This window comes from Acanthisitta chloris, unplaced genomic scaffold, assembly GCF_000695815.1.
Source record: "Acanthisitta chloris isolate BGI_N310 unplaced genomic scaffold, ASM69581v1 scaffold10306, whole genome shotgun sequence".
Classification (NCBI taxonomy): Eukaryota; Metazoa; Chordata; class Aves; order Passeriformes; family Acanthisittidae; genus Acanthisitta; species Acanthisitta chloris.
Window position 1 is genome coordinate 362 of NW_008679279.1, and position 16,321 is coordinate 16,682.

The window sequence follows — 16,321 nt, forward strand, 5'->3', positions numbered from 1 at the left end:
ACGTGCTGAACATTAATTGTGAAAACAAAGGATTTACAACGGTCAGCCTCCTTCTGCCGCCACCGTCCAAGATCTACCAGCTGTTTCTCAATGGGAACGCGCTGACCCGCCTGTTCCCCAATGAGTTCGTCAACTATTCCAATGCCGTGACCCTCCACTTGGGCAATAACGACATGCAGGAGATCCGCACAGGGGCCTTCAGTGGCCTCCGCACCCTCAAGAGGCTGCACCTCAATAACAACAAGCTGGAAGTGCTGAAAGAAGACACATTCCTGGGCTTGGAGAGTCTGGAGTACCTGCAAGCTGATTACAACTACATCAGTGCCATTGAAGCGGGGGCATTCAGTAAGCTAAACAAGCTCAAGGTGCTTATTCTCAATGACAACCTCCTTCTGTCCCTGCCCAGCAATGTCTTCCGCTTCGTGCTCCTCACTCACCTGGACCTGCGGGGGAACCGGCTGAAGATGATGCCTTTTGCTGGTGTGCTGGAGCACATTGGAGGCATCATGGAAATCCAGCTGGAGGAAAACCCTTGGAACTGCACCTGCGACTTGCTGCCACTCAAGGCCTGGCTAGACACCATCACCGTGTTTGTGGGAGAGATAGTCTGCGAAACCCCTTTCAGACTTCACGGAAAAGATGTGACCCAGCTCACCAGGCAAGATCTCTGCCCTAGGAAAAGCTCCAGTGATTCAAACCAGAGGGAAAAACACCCTGTCCTCTCAGACCCACACATCTCAAGGCTGTCGCCCACAGCCAACTCTGCCATCAATCCCACCAGAGCCCCCAAAGCCAGCCGGCCCCCCAAAACTAGGAACCGCCCCACGCCCCGTGTTTCTGTGTCAAAAGACAGACAAATATTCGGACCTATCATGGTTTACCAGACAAAGTCTCCTGTGCCCATCACCTGCCCAGCTGGCTGCATCTGTACTTCACAGGGCTCAGACAATGGCTTAAATGTGAACTGCCAAGAGAAAAAGATCAGCAACATCTCTGATCTCCACCCCAGGCCAACCAGTCCAAAGAAACTTTACCTTACCAGTAACTATCTGCAAGTCATTTATAGAACCGATCTCACAGAGTACAGCTCTCTGGATTTGCTACATCTAGGAAATAATAGAATTGCAGTGATACAAGAAGGTGCCTTTACAAACCTCACAAGTTTACGTAGACTTTATCTTAATGGCAACTACCTTGAGATCCTGTACCGATCTATGTTCGATGGGCTGCACAGCCTGCAATATCTCTACCTAGAGTACAATGTCATTAAGGAGATCCTGCCACGCACATTTGATTCTCTGAGTAATCTTCATCTGTTGTTTCTCAATAACAACCTGCTCAGATCATTGCCTGACAATGTCTTTGGTGGCACTTCCCTCACCAGACTCAACCTTAGAAACAACCATTTCTCACACCTGCCTGTGAGAGGAGTCTTGGACCAGCTCTCAGCTCTAATTCAGATAGATCTCCAGGAAAACCCTTGGGACTGTACATGTGAAATCCTGGGGCTGAGGAACTGGATAGAGCAAGTCACTGACCAGAACAACCAGCAGTCAAATCCCCCTGTAGTTATCAATGAAGTCATATGCGAGTCTCCCACCAAGCACTCTGGAGAGCATCTGAAATTCCTGAGCAAAGAAGCCATCTGCCCAGAAAACCCCAACTTATCAGATTCTTCTCTCCTCTCTATGAACCAGAACACAGATACACCCCATCTCCTCGGTGTCTCACCCAGCTCCTACCCAGAATTACACACTGAAGTTCCGCTGTCTGTCTTAATTTTAGGCTTGCTGGTTGTGTTTATCTTGTCAGTTTGTTTTGGGGCAGGCCTGTTTGTCTTCGTCCTTAAGCGCCGGAAGGGGGTGCAGAGCATGCCCAGCAGTGCAAACAACGTAGACATAAGTTCATTTCAACTCCAGTATGGGTCTTACAACACTGAGACCCATGATAAAACTGAAGGACATGTTTATAACTACATTCCCCCTCCTGTTGGACAGATGTGCCAAAACCCAATCTACATGCAAAAGGAAGGGGATCCAGTTGCCTATTACAGGAATCTCCATGAGTTTAGCTATAGCAGTCTCGACCACAAAAAGGAAGACCCCACCAGTCTTGCATTTACCATCAGTGCAGCTGAATTACTGGAAAAGCAATCCTCACCAAGGGAACCAGAACTTCTGTATCAAAATATTGCAGAAAGGGTCAAGGAACTCCCCACCGGAGGATTAGTTCATTATAACTTTTGTACCTTACCCAAAAGGCAGTTTGCCCCTTCATATGAATCAAGACGCCAAAATCAGGACAGGATAAATAAAACTGTTTTATATGGAACTCCCAGGAAATATTTTGCAGAACAGTCTAAACCCGAGCATCCTTTACTCCAAGGAAAGCTACAAACAGAACCAGACTACCTCGAAGTTCTGGAAAAACAAACTGCAATCAGTCAGCTGTGAGGGGGGAGGTGGGAGACAAAAGAAATTTTTTAATGAGCTCAGCATCACATTTCATTGAATCTGAACTCTCCTGATGTCATCTGTCACATTCTCAACATTTCCGCTTTTTTTAAATCAGAGAGGGAGTGAGAGAGAAAAGGAAGCCTTGCAGCATAGCAGGGATATGGTGTTGCTTTTGCAACGTTCCCTTTAAGTTATTTCTATATCTCCTCTTGACCCTTCTGTAGGAACTGTCACTGCAAATGTATCTTTCTGTAATGGGTCTTGCATAATTCTTTTTGATTTGGAAGGAAATGAGGAAGGAGGTCTTTGGGTTTTCTGTTGATTTTTTTTTTCTTTTCATTTCAAAGTGGAAATTTAATGTATTATGTAGAAGATCTCCAAAGATCTTTTTTCCTGGACTATGACTTTTCTTTTGTAAATAAGAATATACAGTACTGCTGTTTCAATTACCAACTATAGCCACTGGGCGTCACTTTTTTTGTGTTAAAGTGCCTTTGCACTTTAAGTACATTATTACTTAATTGTTGCTCTTAGCTTTGATAAATTGAACCTATTTTAATGTGTTGTATTTTTGAAATTAAAAAAATGTAAAATAGATCTATATGTCAGCTGCATTAAATCAGAAGGTTTGATTTATAGGAAAGCTGCCATTCTTTAAATGACTCTAGTTCTAGGACCTTACAGACTCAAATGTAAATTATTGGGGTATTTTTTCCCTCTAGGTTTGTGTAGAGTGATTCATTGAAATCAACTGAGAGGATTTAGCAATGGACTAGAGGTTATCAAATGCCTCAGCTGGGAATAACAGCTAATTAATAAAAGATGTTTAACACAATGTCATAGTGAACTGAACAATTAATGTCCTTCTTAATACATTGCATTGCAGCTCTAACACAGTAATGTTCAGTGGTGTAAGATTATTTTCATATTAACAGAACATTACTCATAATATTTAATGCATTGTATTAGGTATTTTTATACATTTTGTGACAGAGTTTATATTTGTAACTTTTTGGACTGAAATTAACATGTCCTTTTCCTGCCAGATACATATTTTTTTTCATAAGCAGGGACACCAGCAGGGGTCATCCCACACCTCATTAAATTTATTAACATAAAGGCAAGTGAACCAATGCCAAAGGCAAAATTTGAACCTGGGTCTCTGAAGTCCTCCAAATCAAGGTAGCCAAAATCAGTAAGTGCATCACACTAACTTTCAGTAGTCTGAATCAGGTTGAGATTTCAGTCTCTAAAGCAAAAGTAATACTGCAGTAATTCTAATCTGCTAGAGAAAACTACCATTACGTTCATTATCTTAAATTTTATAAAGTGTTTTCAGTTAACAGAATTCCATTCTCACCATTGGTTTTCTTAAGCCCATCAGTAAACAAATGCAATAAGTCTTCTTCTTTCCCATTAACTCAGGCCTGTTTTGCTTCAAGCTTTATGTTATCACCTTCAATTTACATTTCCTTCCTGGGGAATATCGCAACCATTTTTATTAACAAGTATACAGTCAAACTTTATTAAGCCTTATTAGCTTCTAAATAATTTTTAGATGCAAACATTATTGTGTGATTTAAACAAACAGCCCTTATTTACAACAAAAACAGTTTTGTTTTGTCTATTGTAAATCCTTATGCAACTGGGATGGTGATCTGCATATAAAGTAGGCCAGGCTTTTCAATTCCTTATTAAAGCAATTGATGGAGTCTGAAAGAAGCACACTGTTTCCTTTTCATAAATAGGTTACTGCACATAATAATCCTTTATTATCATGCGGAGATTGAAGTGGCCTCTGCTGACTGATTTTTAGAGCTTTACTAGAGTTAATAATACAGTATCTACAACTTAGAGAAATTTTCAGCAATAGCATTTAAGCTATAAATAACTACAATCAATGTTGTTCTAATCAGGACTTTGCCAAAAGGAAGTTGCTTTATATTTAAGAGCTCAAGAGGCTTTGCATGTGTATTGCCAGATATCTGAGTCATTCAGTAAACTGTCTTCTAATGATTAATGTGACATCTGAGTACATCTGAGTACATTAATATGCTAACATGTCAATTCTTTATGTTTAGAGTCCATAGCATCTATGGCCGTTCATTAGTTCACATTTAAAACTGAAGTGTTACAATGAACTACTGAAGAATCAGTCTTCAAAATGGTCTCACTTCAAGAAGGAGACGAAATGGTATCACTTTAGTTGAACTTGAAACATTTGACTGGAATAGCACCCGTCTTTGAGTGAGGTACTTGCTTGAAAGCTTCCAGTAGTGATTGTGTTATTATGACTCCTTTCCCTGGGTAATTAAAAGCATTTATTACTGAAACACTAAGAAAAGTATAAGTATTATTTTAAAGCAAAGTTACTAACTCATTCCAGGTATGATTTTAGTCTTGCCTGCAAAACAAGTACCATGTTACATCTGTCAGTGGCTAGGATATTATTTATTATTCTCAAGTGAACCAGATCCAATTACAGGTTTTTTCTCAGAAAAATGCTAATTTTTCCAACAAATGTTTTCAATATTCTAGTGTTTGCAAACTGCAGAGATAGGGAATTGATTCTTTCAGTAACTTCATATTGTTTGTTTTTTACTGCTTGAGTCTCAGACTATTACCATGTTTGCTTTCATAGCACAGCCTTACTTTACAGAGATTGCTGTTGCTTTACATTTCCTTAGCTTCCCTAGTGGAATTTATTTAATGACTAGATTTTATTTTGCATCACCCGTACCAACTTCAAAATCATTACTGCTATAGATCTTTTAGGTTTGTTTTTATATCCATCAGCTGACAACTGTTAAGCAATTCTTTTCATAGGGTGTCTAGGTGAGAGAGAAGGAGATATTTTTCAGTTACGCTTAAAGAGATTTGTTTAACAGGGAAAGTATGTCGGCAGCTGCTGTATAGAAGGTCTCCATATTCCTTCAGCTGTGCAGCCCTGGAAGCTGCTGCTTGTTAGGGGAGAGCTGCTTGCCTGAGTAGTGGCTTGATAATGAGTTAAAAAAAAATTTCTTTCATAGTTTGAAAAGTTGAACTGTGAAAATTATGTAACCAGGTTAGCAAAGTATTTTTTTACCTCAGGAAAATGGGATGCAAATAGTTTCTTTTCTTTGTAAGTTTTCTTTTGTGAAAGTGGACATAATGACCTTTACAGAAACAGTAACAGTGCAGACTGAAGCACTGCTGAAACTATGCAGTTATCTCCAGTGGATATGAGGGGCAGTACACTTTCAAAGCATGAATACATTTCTTTTTAGGAGACTTTTCTGAGTAAGCATGAAATAAAGTTTATCAACATATTTACTTTCTTCTCCACACTAAACCAATGCCACGTTTTTGCAAAAGGCTCTGTACTTGCTCTCTGGGTTCTCAAGTCTGCTGCAGAGCCACTCTGAATGCCCATTGGTGGTCCTCCTGTCTGCAGTCTCTGTCTTCCATCACATTTCATCCTTTTGGGCTCCAGCATTTGCTCAGCTCCTACCTCACCTCTATTATCTGCTTCCCGAGCCCTCACCATCTAATGCCCCAAGCTTTCCACTTCTACCTGTCCCCCTTGCCATTCCTTTCCTTCCCTAGCTAGCTGTGGAGGACCTATTTCAGCCTTGAAGGGAATTGATGTCCCTGCTCCACTGAGAGTTCAGCCATTACCTCCTCCCATGACATTGCTGAGTAGCCCCATGTGATATGAGACACCTGATCTGGGGGACATGCTGAAGGAAGGTCTGCATAGCTGTTCCCTCTTCCACTCACTGAGCAGAGGAGCCTAAGATCACACAGTATTTCAGCTTCCATGCAGGATTACTTGTGTGCCAACTGTAGCTATGCAAGCAGCATTTCTGAGTAAGAACAAATGGATGAGCTCTGAAACTACTGACATCACATCACACTTTGCAGTAATTTTGGGAAGTTGTCTTCAGCATGAGTTAATCTTGCCAAAATCAGCTACTAAAATTTAAACTCAGACTGGTTGTGTGTAGGTTCCTAGAGTAAATAGCAGAAAACAGGCCATTCAAAGGTGATTTATTCCCTCTCAAAATATATGGCATAAAGTAGGCTACAAATATCCCATTTTTCCAGGAACAGTAAAAAGGATAGATGAGCACTGATAATAGCTAAGTCCCACATAGCTGCAGTCAGCCCAGCCTGATAATTTTCTAGAACACCCACATGCAACATATATGCTCTGATGAGTATCTGCCAGTCTCTACACCAAGCCATTTCCATCCTGTCCATGAGAGAAATATTCCCTGTGGAGTTTATAACCTACTTCAGTCAAATGCACTGACTTTTTATAATACCTTCTTGTGCTGATAGAGAATTACACAGTAGGGTTTTGTTTGGTTTTCTTTTTCTTTCCATCAGCACTTGAGTTTGTAAAATAAAAATAGGACTTTTCGAAGTTAGAAACTGTAATTAGTAGTGTCAAAATAAGGATACCAACAAGGTAAATTGCCTAAATATAAGTCGTATAGAATACTGAGCTTGTATAGGAATACAAATGCCATAATTTTAAACTGCTCATGAGTGAAATGAGATACTGGAAATGTTAATGAAACCTTTTAGGCTCTTACAGGCTAATTACTGATACAGTTTGTGATTTTTCATATTACTGTTTTTGCAGACAATAAATGTCATTTAACAGAGTGAGAAGAAAAAACCCCTATTTCCTGAAGTCCCACCCCCAACTGTACAGCTCCAAAATAACAGATAAATTAACTTATGCAGATAATGTGATACATCTTGTATTTTTCCCTTCCCTTTTTCAAAGTGTTCCATAGGAGAAGGACAAAAGTTACTCTTTTCTAAGAGGATCATTAAGTCTGTTTGGATTATTGATCTCATAGCTTTTCTGGGCACCGGGCCAATCATTTTGACTAAGGTTTTTAATCCTAGCTAATGAGGGAGGTGGATTAATGAGAAGGTTTTTTGTTGTTTTTGTGTTCTTGGAGGGTTGGTTGGATTTTTTGAACCAGTAGATTGACATGTTTATGAATACAGATGAATAGATCATTTTGAGTGAAAGAAACGTTGGAGCGGCAATGGGAGAAGCAGTCATTCTAAAGACCAAATAGACCCAAGAGTAGGAGTGAGGCTTGAAAAACAAGACATCATAAAAGTGGTTTTCTTCCTGAGATCATAAACACAGAGGACACCCCTTGGAGTACAGCAGCAGATTTTGTAACAGACTGTTAACCATTTGGAGTGATGAAATTAGAGGCCAGATGCACCTCCATTATCTTTAAGGATACACTGAAGTGTTCAGAATGTTTCTATTCTCTGATTGTTACCCTGTGTGCATGAATCTGCATTACCAGTGGTTAATGCACTGTGCTTGAAAAAGTAAACAAGGTGAAGTTTGGAAGAGTAGAGCTAATTGCAGTATTTCTGAATGGATTTAATTGATTTTTAAAAAGGCAATGAATTAACCATTTGTGCAATTAATGCCATAGGCTTTTAACTTCTCAGTTAACTAACTTAACTTTTCAGCAAACTGCCTATGTCAATATATGTAGCTACTTACAAAACAAGCAACGCAAAATGTTGTGACTGATCTTAAAAAGGAAGGTGGCACTACCATTTAGCAAAGTAGGTAATGTAAGTCTGTGTTTGCAGTATAACAGAAATTGCACCAGCATTACAAAGAGTCTGCAATATGATGACGTCAGGATTTCTTTTGGTGACAGAACAAGTAGAGGTTTGCACCTTGTCAGCACAGATTCCTTGGGTGTTCTTTTCTTGCCCTGCATGTGCATTGCTCCCCAGAGCCAGAAGTGTTAGGCACCAGTTATCTTCTGAGTAGGAGGCAGTACAGCCTTAAGAATGCTGTCTGCATTGGGAAAGGCACAGCTAATGTATATAGACCTGTTGCTGTTACCTTCTCTTAAGATAAGACCTATTTCCATACAAAAGCCTGGAAAAAGTCCCTTGAGATCTCTGATAATATGATAGAGTCTATCTTAAAACATCTTGATTTTAGTTCTGAGAGCCTCTCATGTGAGAGGCAAAGGAATTGGAGTTGAGGCAATTTTTTTCCCATGCTATAACCTTTTTGCGTTCTCCCCAAGGATTGGTTGCCTGTTTGGAACATCCCAGCATCTTAGCCCAACAGCTGAAATGAACAGAAAATTTTTCAAGAACTGTGAAAATGTAACGACTACATAAATGTTCTTCTAATCACAAAAGAACAAATAGCATAATATGGAAGTAAAGCTACCATAGAGGCTTTTAATAATATCAGGGTAGAGTCAAGTCTGAGTAATTCTGGTGTAGTTGCAGTGTAACTTTGTTAGCTTTACACCTGAGTAACTTCAGTGGGATGCTTGGGTTTGGCACCAAGGGCAATCCTATTGAACTCGCCCAAGTGTGAGTGGCAGAGGAGAGAGGAAAATGGTCATTTCCTCTTACCATTACTTAAAATGCCATTTGGGAGTTTTCCAGGCTGAACACTTGTTCCCATAAATCTGAAGTCAGCATAGTCCAAGTTTATGCTCTAGTCACTAAGTATCAGATTTTCAGTAATATTTGAGTGATGTGACATGTTTGCTATCACCTTTTGCTCCTGGGAGGGTGAGGGTTTTTGCTATCACACCTTTTGCTCCTGGGAGGGTGAGGGTTTGCTTGAATCTTTAGTTTATTCTATCTCTTCTACATTTTAATTCTTAGTTATTCCTGATTGTATTTGTGCTGTGGAAGGCAAATGGAATATATTCAGCTAAATCTTTGTTTTTTTGTTACTTCACAAATAGCCAAGTTCCTCAAGTACCAGGCAGCTGAGACTAGAACAAGTCAGAAGTTTCAGAAACTCAGTGATCCACTCAAGTGAGCAAAGCTTTACCAAACCTATACTACTGTGTTCTGCTGAGCTGTTGATTTTATTCAGATGTATTCTAACTTGAAACACATACACACTAATAAGTATCAGTGTGAAACCTTATAATATTCAGCTTACATGCTTACTTAGAATAGGAAAAAGAGAAGAAGGAGAAGGGGTTAGAGGTTGGGAAAAGCCTTTCAAATTTTCTGGGCTTTTTTTCTGAAGGTTTCAGAGGGATTTATTGATTATTAGTGAATTGAAAGAAATTCTAACAACAGTGTAGTGTAGGGCTTTTTTTTTGTGGTTTTGTGCAAGATAGTGGGGTGAGGAGGGAAGGGGAAAAAAAGTAGATTACAATTGTCTTAACTGTCAAGATGTTAAAGAGAGACTACCAGAAAGCTAACGACTTCAGTGTTTGTAATTCAAAGAGCTTACACAATTGTCTTTTTTGTGGAACATCTAAAGGCAAATGGTACACAGGCTGCTTTCCTGAAGGCTAAAGGAACTGGACAGGCAATTCCATTGGACAGTTAAGAAATCCCAGCCTTAAAGTTATAGCAGATTTACTGCAATTCAGACATAAGCATGGCTCATGTGAAAAGACAATAATAGTGGGGAAAAGGCTAAGTGCTCCAGTTCACACTTTAATTAGTGGTGTAGTTTTTAGCTTGTATTTTCTGATATCATATTTACCATCACATCCAACTCATAAACTACTTACCAGAACTGAGTGGATAATTCTTATTTATTGATGTGTCCTTCTTTTCCATAATGGTAATGTTTACAAATTTCTTTGGTAGTGGCTTATGTTATCCATGGCTGCTTTTTGTTCTCCAAATAATGCATGGGAATAATTCCTAGCAGTAGAGTCGTAACTGATAATTCATAGTGAATGTCTAAATTGAACTACCAAGGCCCTTGTTTACACTATTGGGTTTATTTATGTATTTGCACGGATATGGAGGCAGTGGGCCTAGTTAAAAGCTCATTTGCTGGGAACTGAGAAATTAATGTTCTCTTTTTAGTTCTGCAGCGACCTTGCACAAGGCATACCTGTGTCCCCGTGCTTTAATTTCTGCATCATTAAATGAGGAGGATGATGCTTTTTCTGTCTTAGTCTAGTGAGATTTACTGATGATAAATGTTAGGTATAATTGTTTTTCAAAGCCAGTGTTTATGACTTTATAGCTTCATCCAAATGCAGCAGTAGTGAACTGCTTCTTTCCCTGGTGTATGTTTTTCTGATCTAAGAATGTGGTGTGTACATGTCAGATTTAGTTTAGTTTTCTGTTTTTACAGTTAAAAACAGACCATGAAGATTACCTTGTACAGAAAAAACATACTGTCTCCTTGTAAAAGGAGATGACATACATGGAATGAAGTGGAGGAAAAAAAACAACTACAGTTTGCTTTTAAACTGTTGAAAATACACAGTATCCCATCTGCTCAATTTTTCCTCTCTGACTAAATTGAATCACCTTGTCTGTTTCTGCCCTATAGTATCCTTTCAGAAATAGTTCTTAGCATACCAGTTATTTTTTATTCACCTTTTCTTTTACTGTGTGAAGCCACTTTGGCTGTTGCAGAAAGCTTTTATGCTAGCAAGTGAGCCAAAAGGGGCTCTGAATGGCAGACAGCTGCTGAAATAAGAACCTGGCGCTCTGGGGAGGGAAAGAAATTCATTCAACTTTCCTTTTCTGCCTATACTCTGTAACTTCTCCTTTCTTTTTCTACTCCATAGTTACTGTAGTAATTCTCTTGCCCACTGATTGCAGATTGTGGGCATATTTTTACCTATATAGTCCAACTACCTTCCATTTTCCATGTTCTTCCAGAATGTATGTGGATAAGTCATGTCTAGCAATCTGATGCTTCCATGCAATGGAGAGTTGATTTCTGAATGTAGAACTACATGCTACAAGAATCTGTGACATCGTACCCATTCAACACAACAGAGACACAATTTCACCTCCACTTCTAAATTTTCTTTTGATTAACCAACTAAAATTAATTCACCAGCTATACCTGTTGTTTTGGTTTATGTTTAGATTTTGTGTCCATCTAAATTTTGAGATGGCTAATATTGATGATCCCATTTTCTTGCTGGGACATATGAACAATTATTCCTGTTTCTAGAGTGTATGTGTAGAGTGTAGGGGTTTTTTTTGGCTGGATATGGTAAGTGTTCTGATCCTGTGCACAATTTCATACTTCTAGATAATTTGTAGTTGTTTAAAGGCTATTTATATAGAACATAAGATGCATGGTACACCACAAAATCTTTCTGGCAGTGCAGTGTAAACTATCTGTCCCGGACCAGCAGAATTACATCAGAAGCAGTAGTTCAAATAGTCCTTAAAAAGACTTGTCTTTTTTTTTTTTTACATTCTGGGAGAAGTCCAGGTCAAAGAATATAAGCATTCAATGATCCTTCTAACATGCTCATCTTTGGTATTTTAAGTGTTATCTCCTAAGAATAACAGACTTTTTTATTTAAGTAAGGATACCCAGATCCTCAGCTGCTGTAAACAGTGTTTAGCTCCATAAGCATCACTGTAATGGTTTATAGTAGCTGAGGATGCAGCTGCTTTGTTTTGCAAACCCCTTAACCTAAGCAATCAACACTTAGGCCAATAATGGATCAGCATTATAAGCAATGCAGTATGTTGTTCACTTCACTTTCACTGCCTTAGGATCAATACAATTTGCCACTGCTTTGGAATTTTTAGTCACATTTAAAAAGAGAGAGATGTTTGAAAGTTCACCATCTAGTTCATTTTGGGATGCAAATGAATAATTTGTGCAGTAAAACTCTTTGGTTGCTACATTTATACACTTGATGTTTCACAAATCCTTTTCATTCTTAAGTCATAGAGTTAGTAGTATAACACAGTGAGGCAGAAAGGCATAGTTCTGTGTTCTCCATTTGGGACTTTTTACTTATTCATAAAGATCAAAGCTTCTTAACAGCTCTTGCATACCTATTCTGCTATGCTCAGAGTTTGGATGTGAGTCTGTAATCAGTGGTAACTGCACTGTGACAGTAAATGTACTTTCAAAGCAAACGAGCTGTAGAGTCTTGGGACATCCACAAAGTCACATTTAGAAAGTCACGTTTTCCCAAGGATGGCCACAGCTGTTTCTTCTTCTTTGTGAGCAATACATTGACTTCATCTAAAATACATAACCTTATTATCATGCAAATATTTATGCCACATTAGAATCAGACTTGCTCTTTTCACAATAGATAAGCTTCCTGTATTATGGCAGATAACGAAAATCCAATTTCTGAAAATGTTCTCTTATTGTTTCTTTTTTCCTCTGCTTTTTATTAGTGAAGAACTTGTAATTATTTGGTCTTATTCACATGTTCCAGAGGAAGAATTGAAGTCATATTTCCCACACATTGGGATTCTGATCATTGAATTCACTTCTTTCTCTTCTTTTTATTGCCTTTAAATAAAGGAATGTACTAGGGAAAAAGACTCAGCTCAGTCTGGAATGATACAAGTGCAAGTCAGGAATAACTGAAAATAGTTTTGATCACCCTTTGAAATCCTAGATTAAGCAGTTTTGCTAACACTCAAAGAAATTCACTGGAACCTTTTGATTTATTGCACAATAGGTAGAAAGCTGCTTTTCTTCTTCTTCAGGCTCTTACCCTGCCAATGGATATTTGTTCTTTAAGTACCGTTGACATGAAAAGTCTGAAGTTGTCCACTTTTCTCCCTTTGACCAAGTTCCCTTGGTAAACAGAGTACTGTGAGGAGACCGGTGTTAGTCCTCTAAATTTAGCTTTGTGAAAAAGCCGCACTGAAAGCTGTGAAAGCATTGAGAATAATTAACAAAACTTTGCAAGCTTTGCCAGCATCTTTCCAGAGCACTTGTCATTATATAGATTTCAGTTTAATAATACCCTTAACAATTTCTTCCACATTAATAAAATACAAGCCTGGAAATATCAATGTCATGTCCCCCTCACTGCTAACTCCATTTAGCAACATGCATTGCAGTGTTGATTGCAATACCAGTTCTCTGATCTGTTGAATTTTGCTTATTTGTTAAATTAATTTAATTGATAAATCGAATTTTGCTGCCTCTGGGCTGAGTAGTCAGGCCGAGTAACAACCAGGCTGTTTCTGCAAAGGGGAGATAAGGGACAGAAGAGGAACTGCAGCAGTGACACAGAAGCATAGCCCTGAAGAGATGGTCAAAGCCACCAAAAAAGGACAGCACTGCTCTCTTAGGAGGGACCCCACACTCACACATAGCCATAGGCTCCTCCAGCATGACATGCCATCTCACTCTCAACAGTCAGGCTTTGATGGGCTTCAGCACAACCCAGGCAGACAGCAGGCACCTGGCCCTTTTGCTTCCCAAAGAACTACTTGCAGGGCATACACATTCAGACAGTTGCATTGTGTTGATGTCTATCCATCCAAAGTTGTCTACATTCTTTTAAACTTGGATAATTTGGTAAGAAATCAAACAGTCTAGTAGAAATTTAAGTGCTAAGGAATTCAGTCTGGATTGCTCCATGCTTCAGCTGACTGGAAAAGTGTGAATAGCACAGGCAACTCTCCTGGAGAAGAGTCCTAGGAGCCTGCCCTGGTACTCCTAATCTCATTGTACTCTATAAGATGTCACTATTATTAAAGAAAACATAAACAGAGATGTCTCAGCAAGGGCACAGAGGAAGATAAATCTTAACATGGTTATACAAGAGGAAGTACTTGGTGTTGAAAGTCAAACAGGAATCCAGTGATGGAGCTGCTTAGGTACAAACTGACATCCCAGAGTACATCCACTGGAATGTATGTGTTGCTGCTCTGTCTGTGACACAGGTACTGCTGCCACCAGAAAAACACAGATCAGAGGTCTTCCACTGTTTCCAAAGGGTTGGGTTTTTTACATCACCGCTTATGCTGAGCTGAAGTTCTTCTGAATTTACAGAAATGGGAAGAGGCATGAGGTAAGGTTCTACTGGATGAACAAACGTTACCCTGAATGCAATCCCCAATCACTTGTGGAAGAAAAAGTTCCCAGTACCATGTTATTAGCTAAATATTGTTTCCCATGGGATAGAAAACATGGGGGAACTACTTTAAATAATTTAGCTGTCCTCTGTTAATACTCCAGCACATGGTACTGTATTCCAATACATTTTGCCTCCTCCATGATGAACAATGTTCAGAAATCAACCTGGTTTTAAATGTGTGGTGGGTGTGTGTGTGTTTGGGTGTGGGGGTGTGTGTAGTAAAGATGGTGAGTGCCAACTAACCTTGCATTTCTAGACTAAGATAAATAGTAATCTGACACAAATATATGTACAGGACCATCCTGAACAGGAGTCAGAGAGATGAGACTGCCTGATGACCTCAAAAGTGAAAGAACAAATGAGCCTCGTCTTCTTCAATAACTGACCCTGGCTCCAAGTGCTTTCTGGTAACATAGATGACAAAAAGAGCACTGGACTCTCTCTTCTCTGGGAATAAAGTAGGTCACATAGCACTATCAATTTTTAAGCAAAGGTGCTCCCTTGGAATCAGTGCTTGATTTGTTCGTAAATATTGTGCACTAATCTACCCTTTTAATGTAGGAGTTATAATCTCTTTACCAAACATGGCAGTAATGTACTCCCTAGTCCAGTGCAGCCAGAGATTTACATTTCAGTGATAATAGGAGAGGGTCCTTTGAGAGCTGAACTGTAAGCATTACTGCTGCCACAGATGGTTCTCTATAATAAATGTTGCTTTTGTTGCTGTTTGATTTTGTCATTCATGTGGGATTTATGTCATTTAACAGTAGCTACCTAAGCATGAGGTATCTTGTCTGATTTAATCATCAGTATTCTTTTTATAGTTAGTAGAAGATATCAGTCCCACCACAAGTTGATTCATCGCACCCACCTCAGCAAATTGCCATTGTCTGCACACTATTTATACCTTTGTGAGTTAGTTAGACTAGTCTTCTCCCAAAGTTAAATTAAGAGCTAAAAGTCTTACTGAACAGGAAATGGATGAAACCTCCAAAGTAGTTTTTATTTTTAAGTCACATCCATATGGATCTTCAAGCTTCTTGTAGACACACATGAATTGTTCATGCTTTAACAGCAAAGCAAAATTCTTGCCAAGAGAAAGAAATAGACAAAGGAAAGAAGCAAGAAGAGTTCTCTTATATGATTTTTTTCCTGAAAAAGGCATATATTTAGTGGTACACAGCCCCCTACGTCTCCTTCCATCATGCCTACAGACCCAAATTGTCAGTGATCCCTGAGTTTAAATCTCCTCCACCCACCTATCTCCTTGAATATTCTCAGCTCAGATAGTGCTGTACCAAACTTGCTATGTCTATGTCCAAATTCCTCCTTTGAAAACTATCTTTTTAGCAAGACTTAGCTAATCCTGGAATCGCATATAGATTCCTATGATATAGGTTATTGTCTCCCTCCTTACCTGCTTACAGGCAACAGGGCTTTTTCAGACATGTCTTGAGATTGTAGTCCTTTTCAAACACAGGTGCCCAAATCACAAATGAGGTTTTGTAGCAGATAAATTATCAGTAGCACCGCACATCACACCAGCAGGAAAATTACATCCTCTCCAGCTATTAAATGCCACATTTGGATATATTTACACAAAAAGACAGATCCAGCAGTCTTTAGTGTAGCAAAGATACTAGTGCATCTCATGTACAACTAGATTTAAGTGAAGTACAGGAGAGAGAAAGTCATTTGAAAGATGCCTAGAAGGTACTGCCATGAGAGGACTTGGAGTGGGTTGTACTGAATAATAAGCAAGAGATTCCACCAAGTGCTGTGAATCTCCATGTTGATCACTCTGAAGCAGTGCCAGCTATGTATAGTTGCTGAGTATGTCTAGCAAAGTATTTAAAATTATTCTGCTTAGCCAACCATGGCTTTATAATGTGCTATTTATCATAACAGTTGTTGCTTATAGAGAGTGACCTCACTTTGCTCTTACTCATGGAGACAGATCACTCCACCTTTTTACATGTCCTTTTGTAAGCAAAAATGCCTGAG

General features: G+C 39.1%; 1 protein-coding gene across 1 annotated transcript in view; it reads left to right on the top strand.

Annotated features, from left to right (window-relative positions):
* The window catches only part of SLITRK2 (SLIT and NTRK-like family, member 2), a 3,183-nt gene extending 126 nt beyond the window's left edge, over positions 1-3,057 (top strand). The window contains 1 exon segment of the mRNA XM_009077232.1: positions 1-3,057. This exon segment is cut by the window's left edge and continues 22 nt beyond it. Coding sequence (XP_009075480.1) covers positions 1-2,453 — 2,453 coding nt within the window. The 3' untranslated portion in view covers positions 2,454-3,057.
* The last annotated feature ends 13,264 nt before the right edge of the window (positions 3,058-16,321 follow it).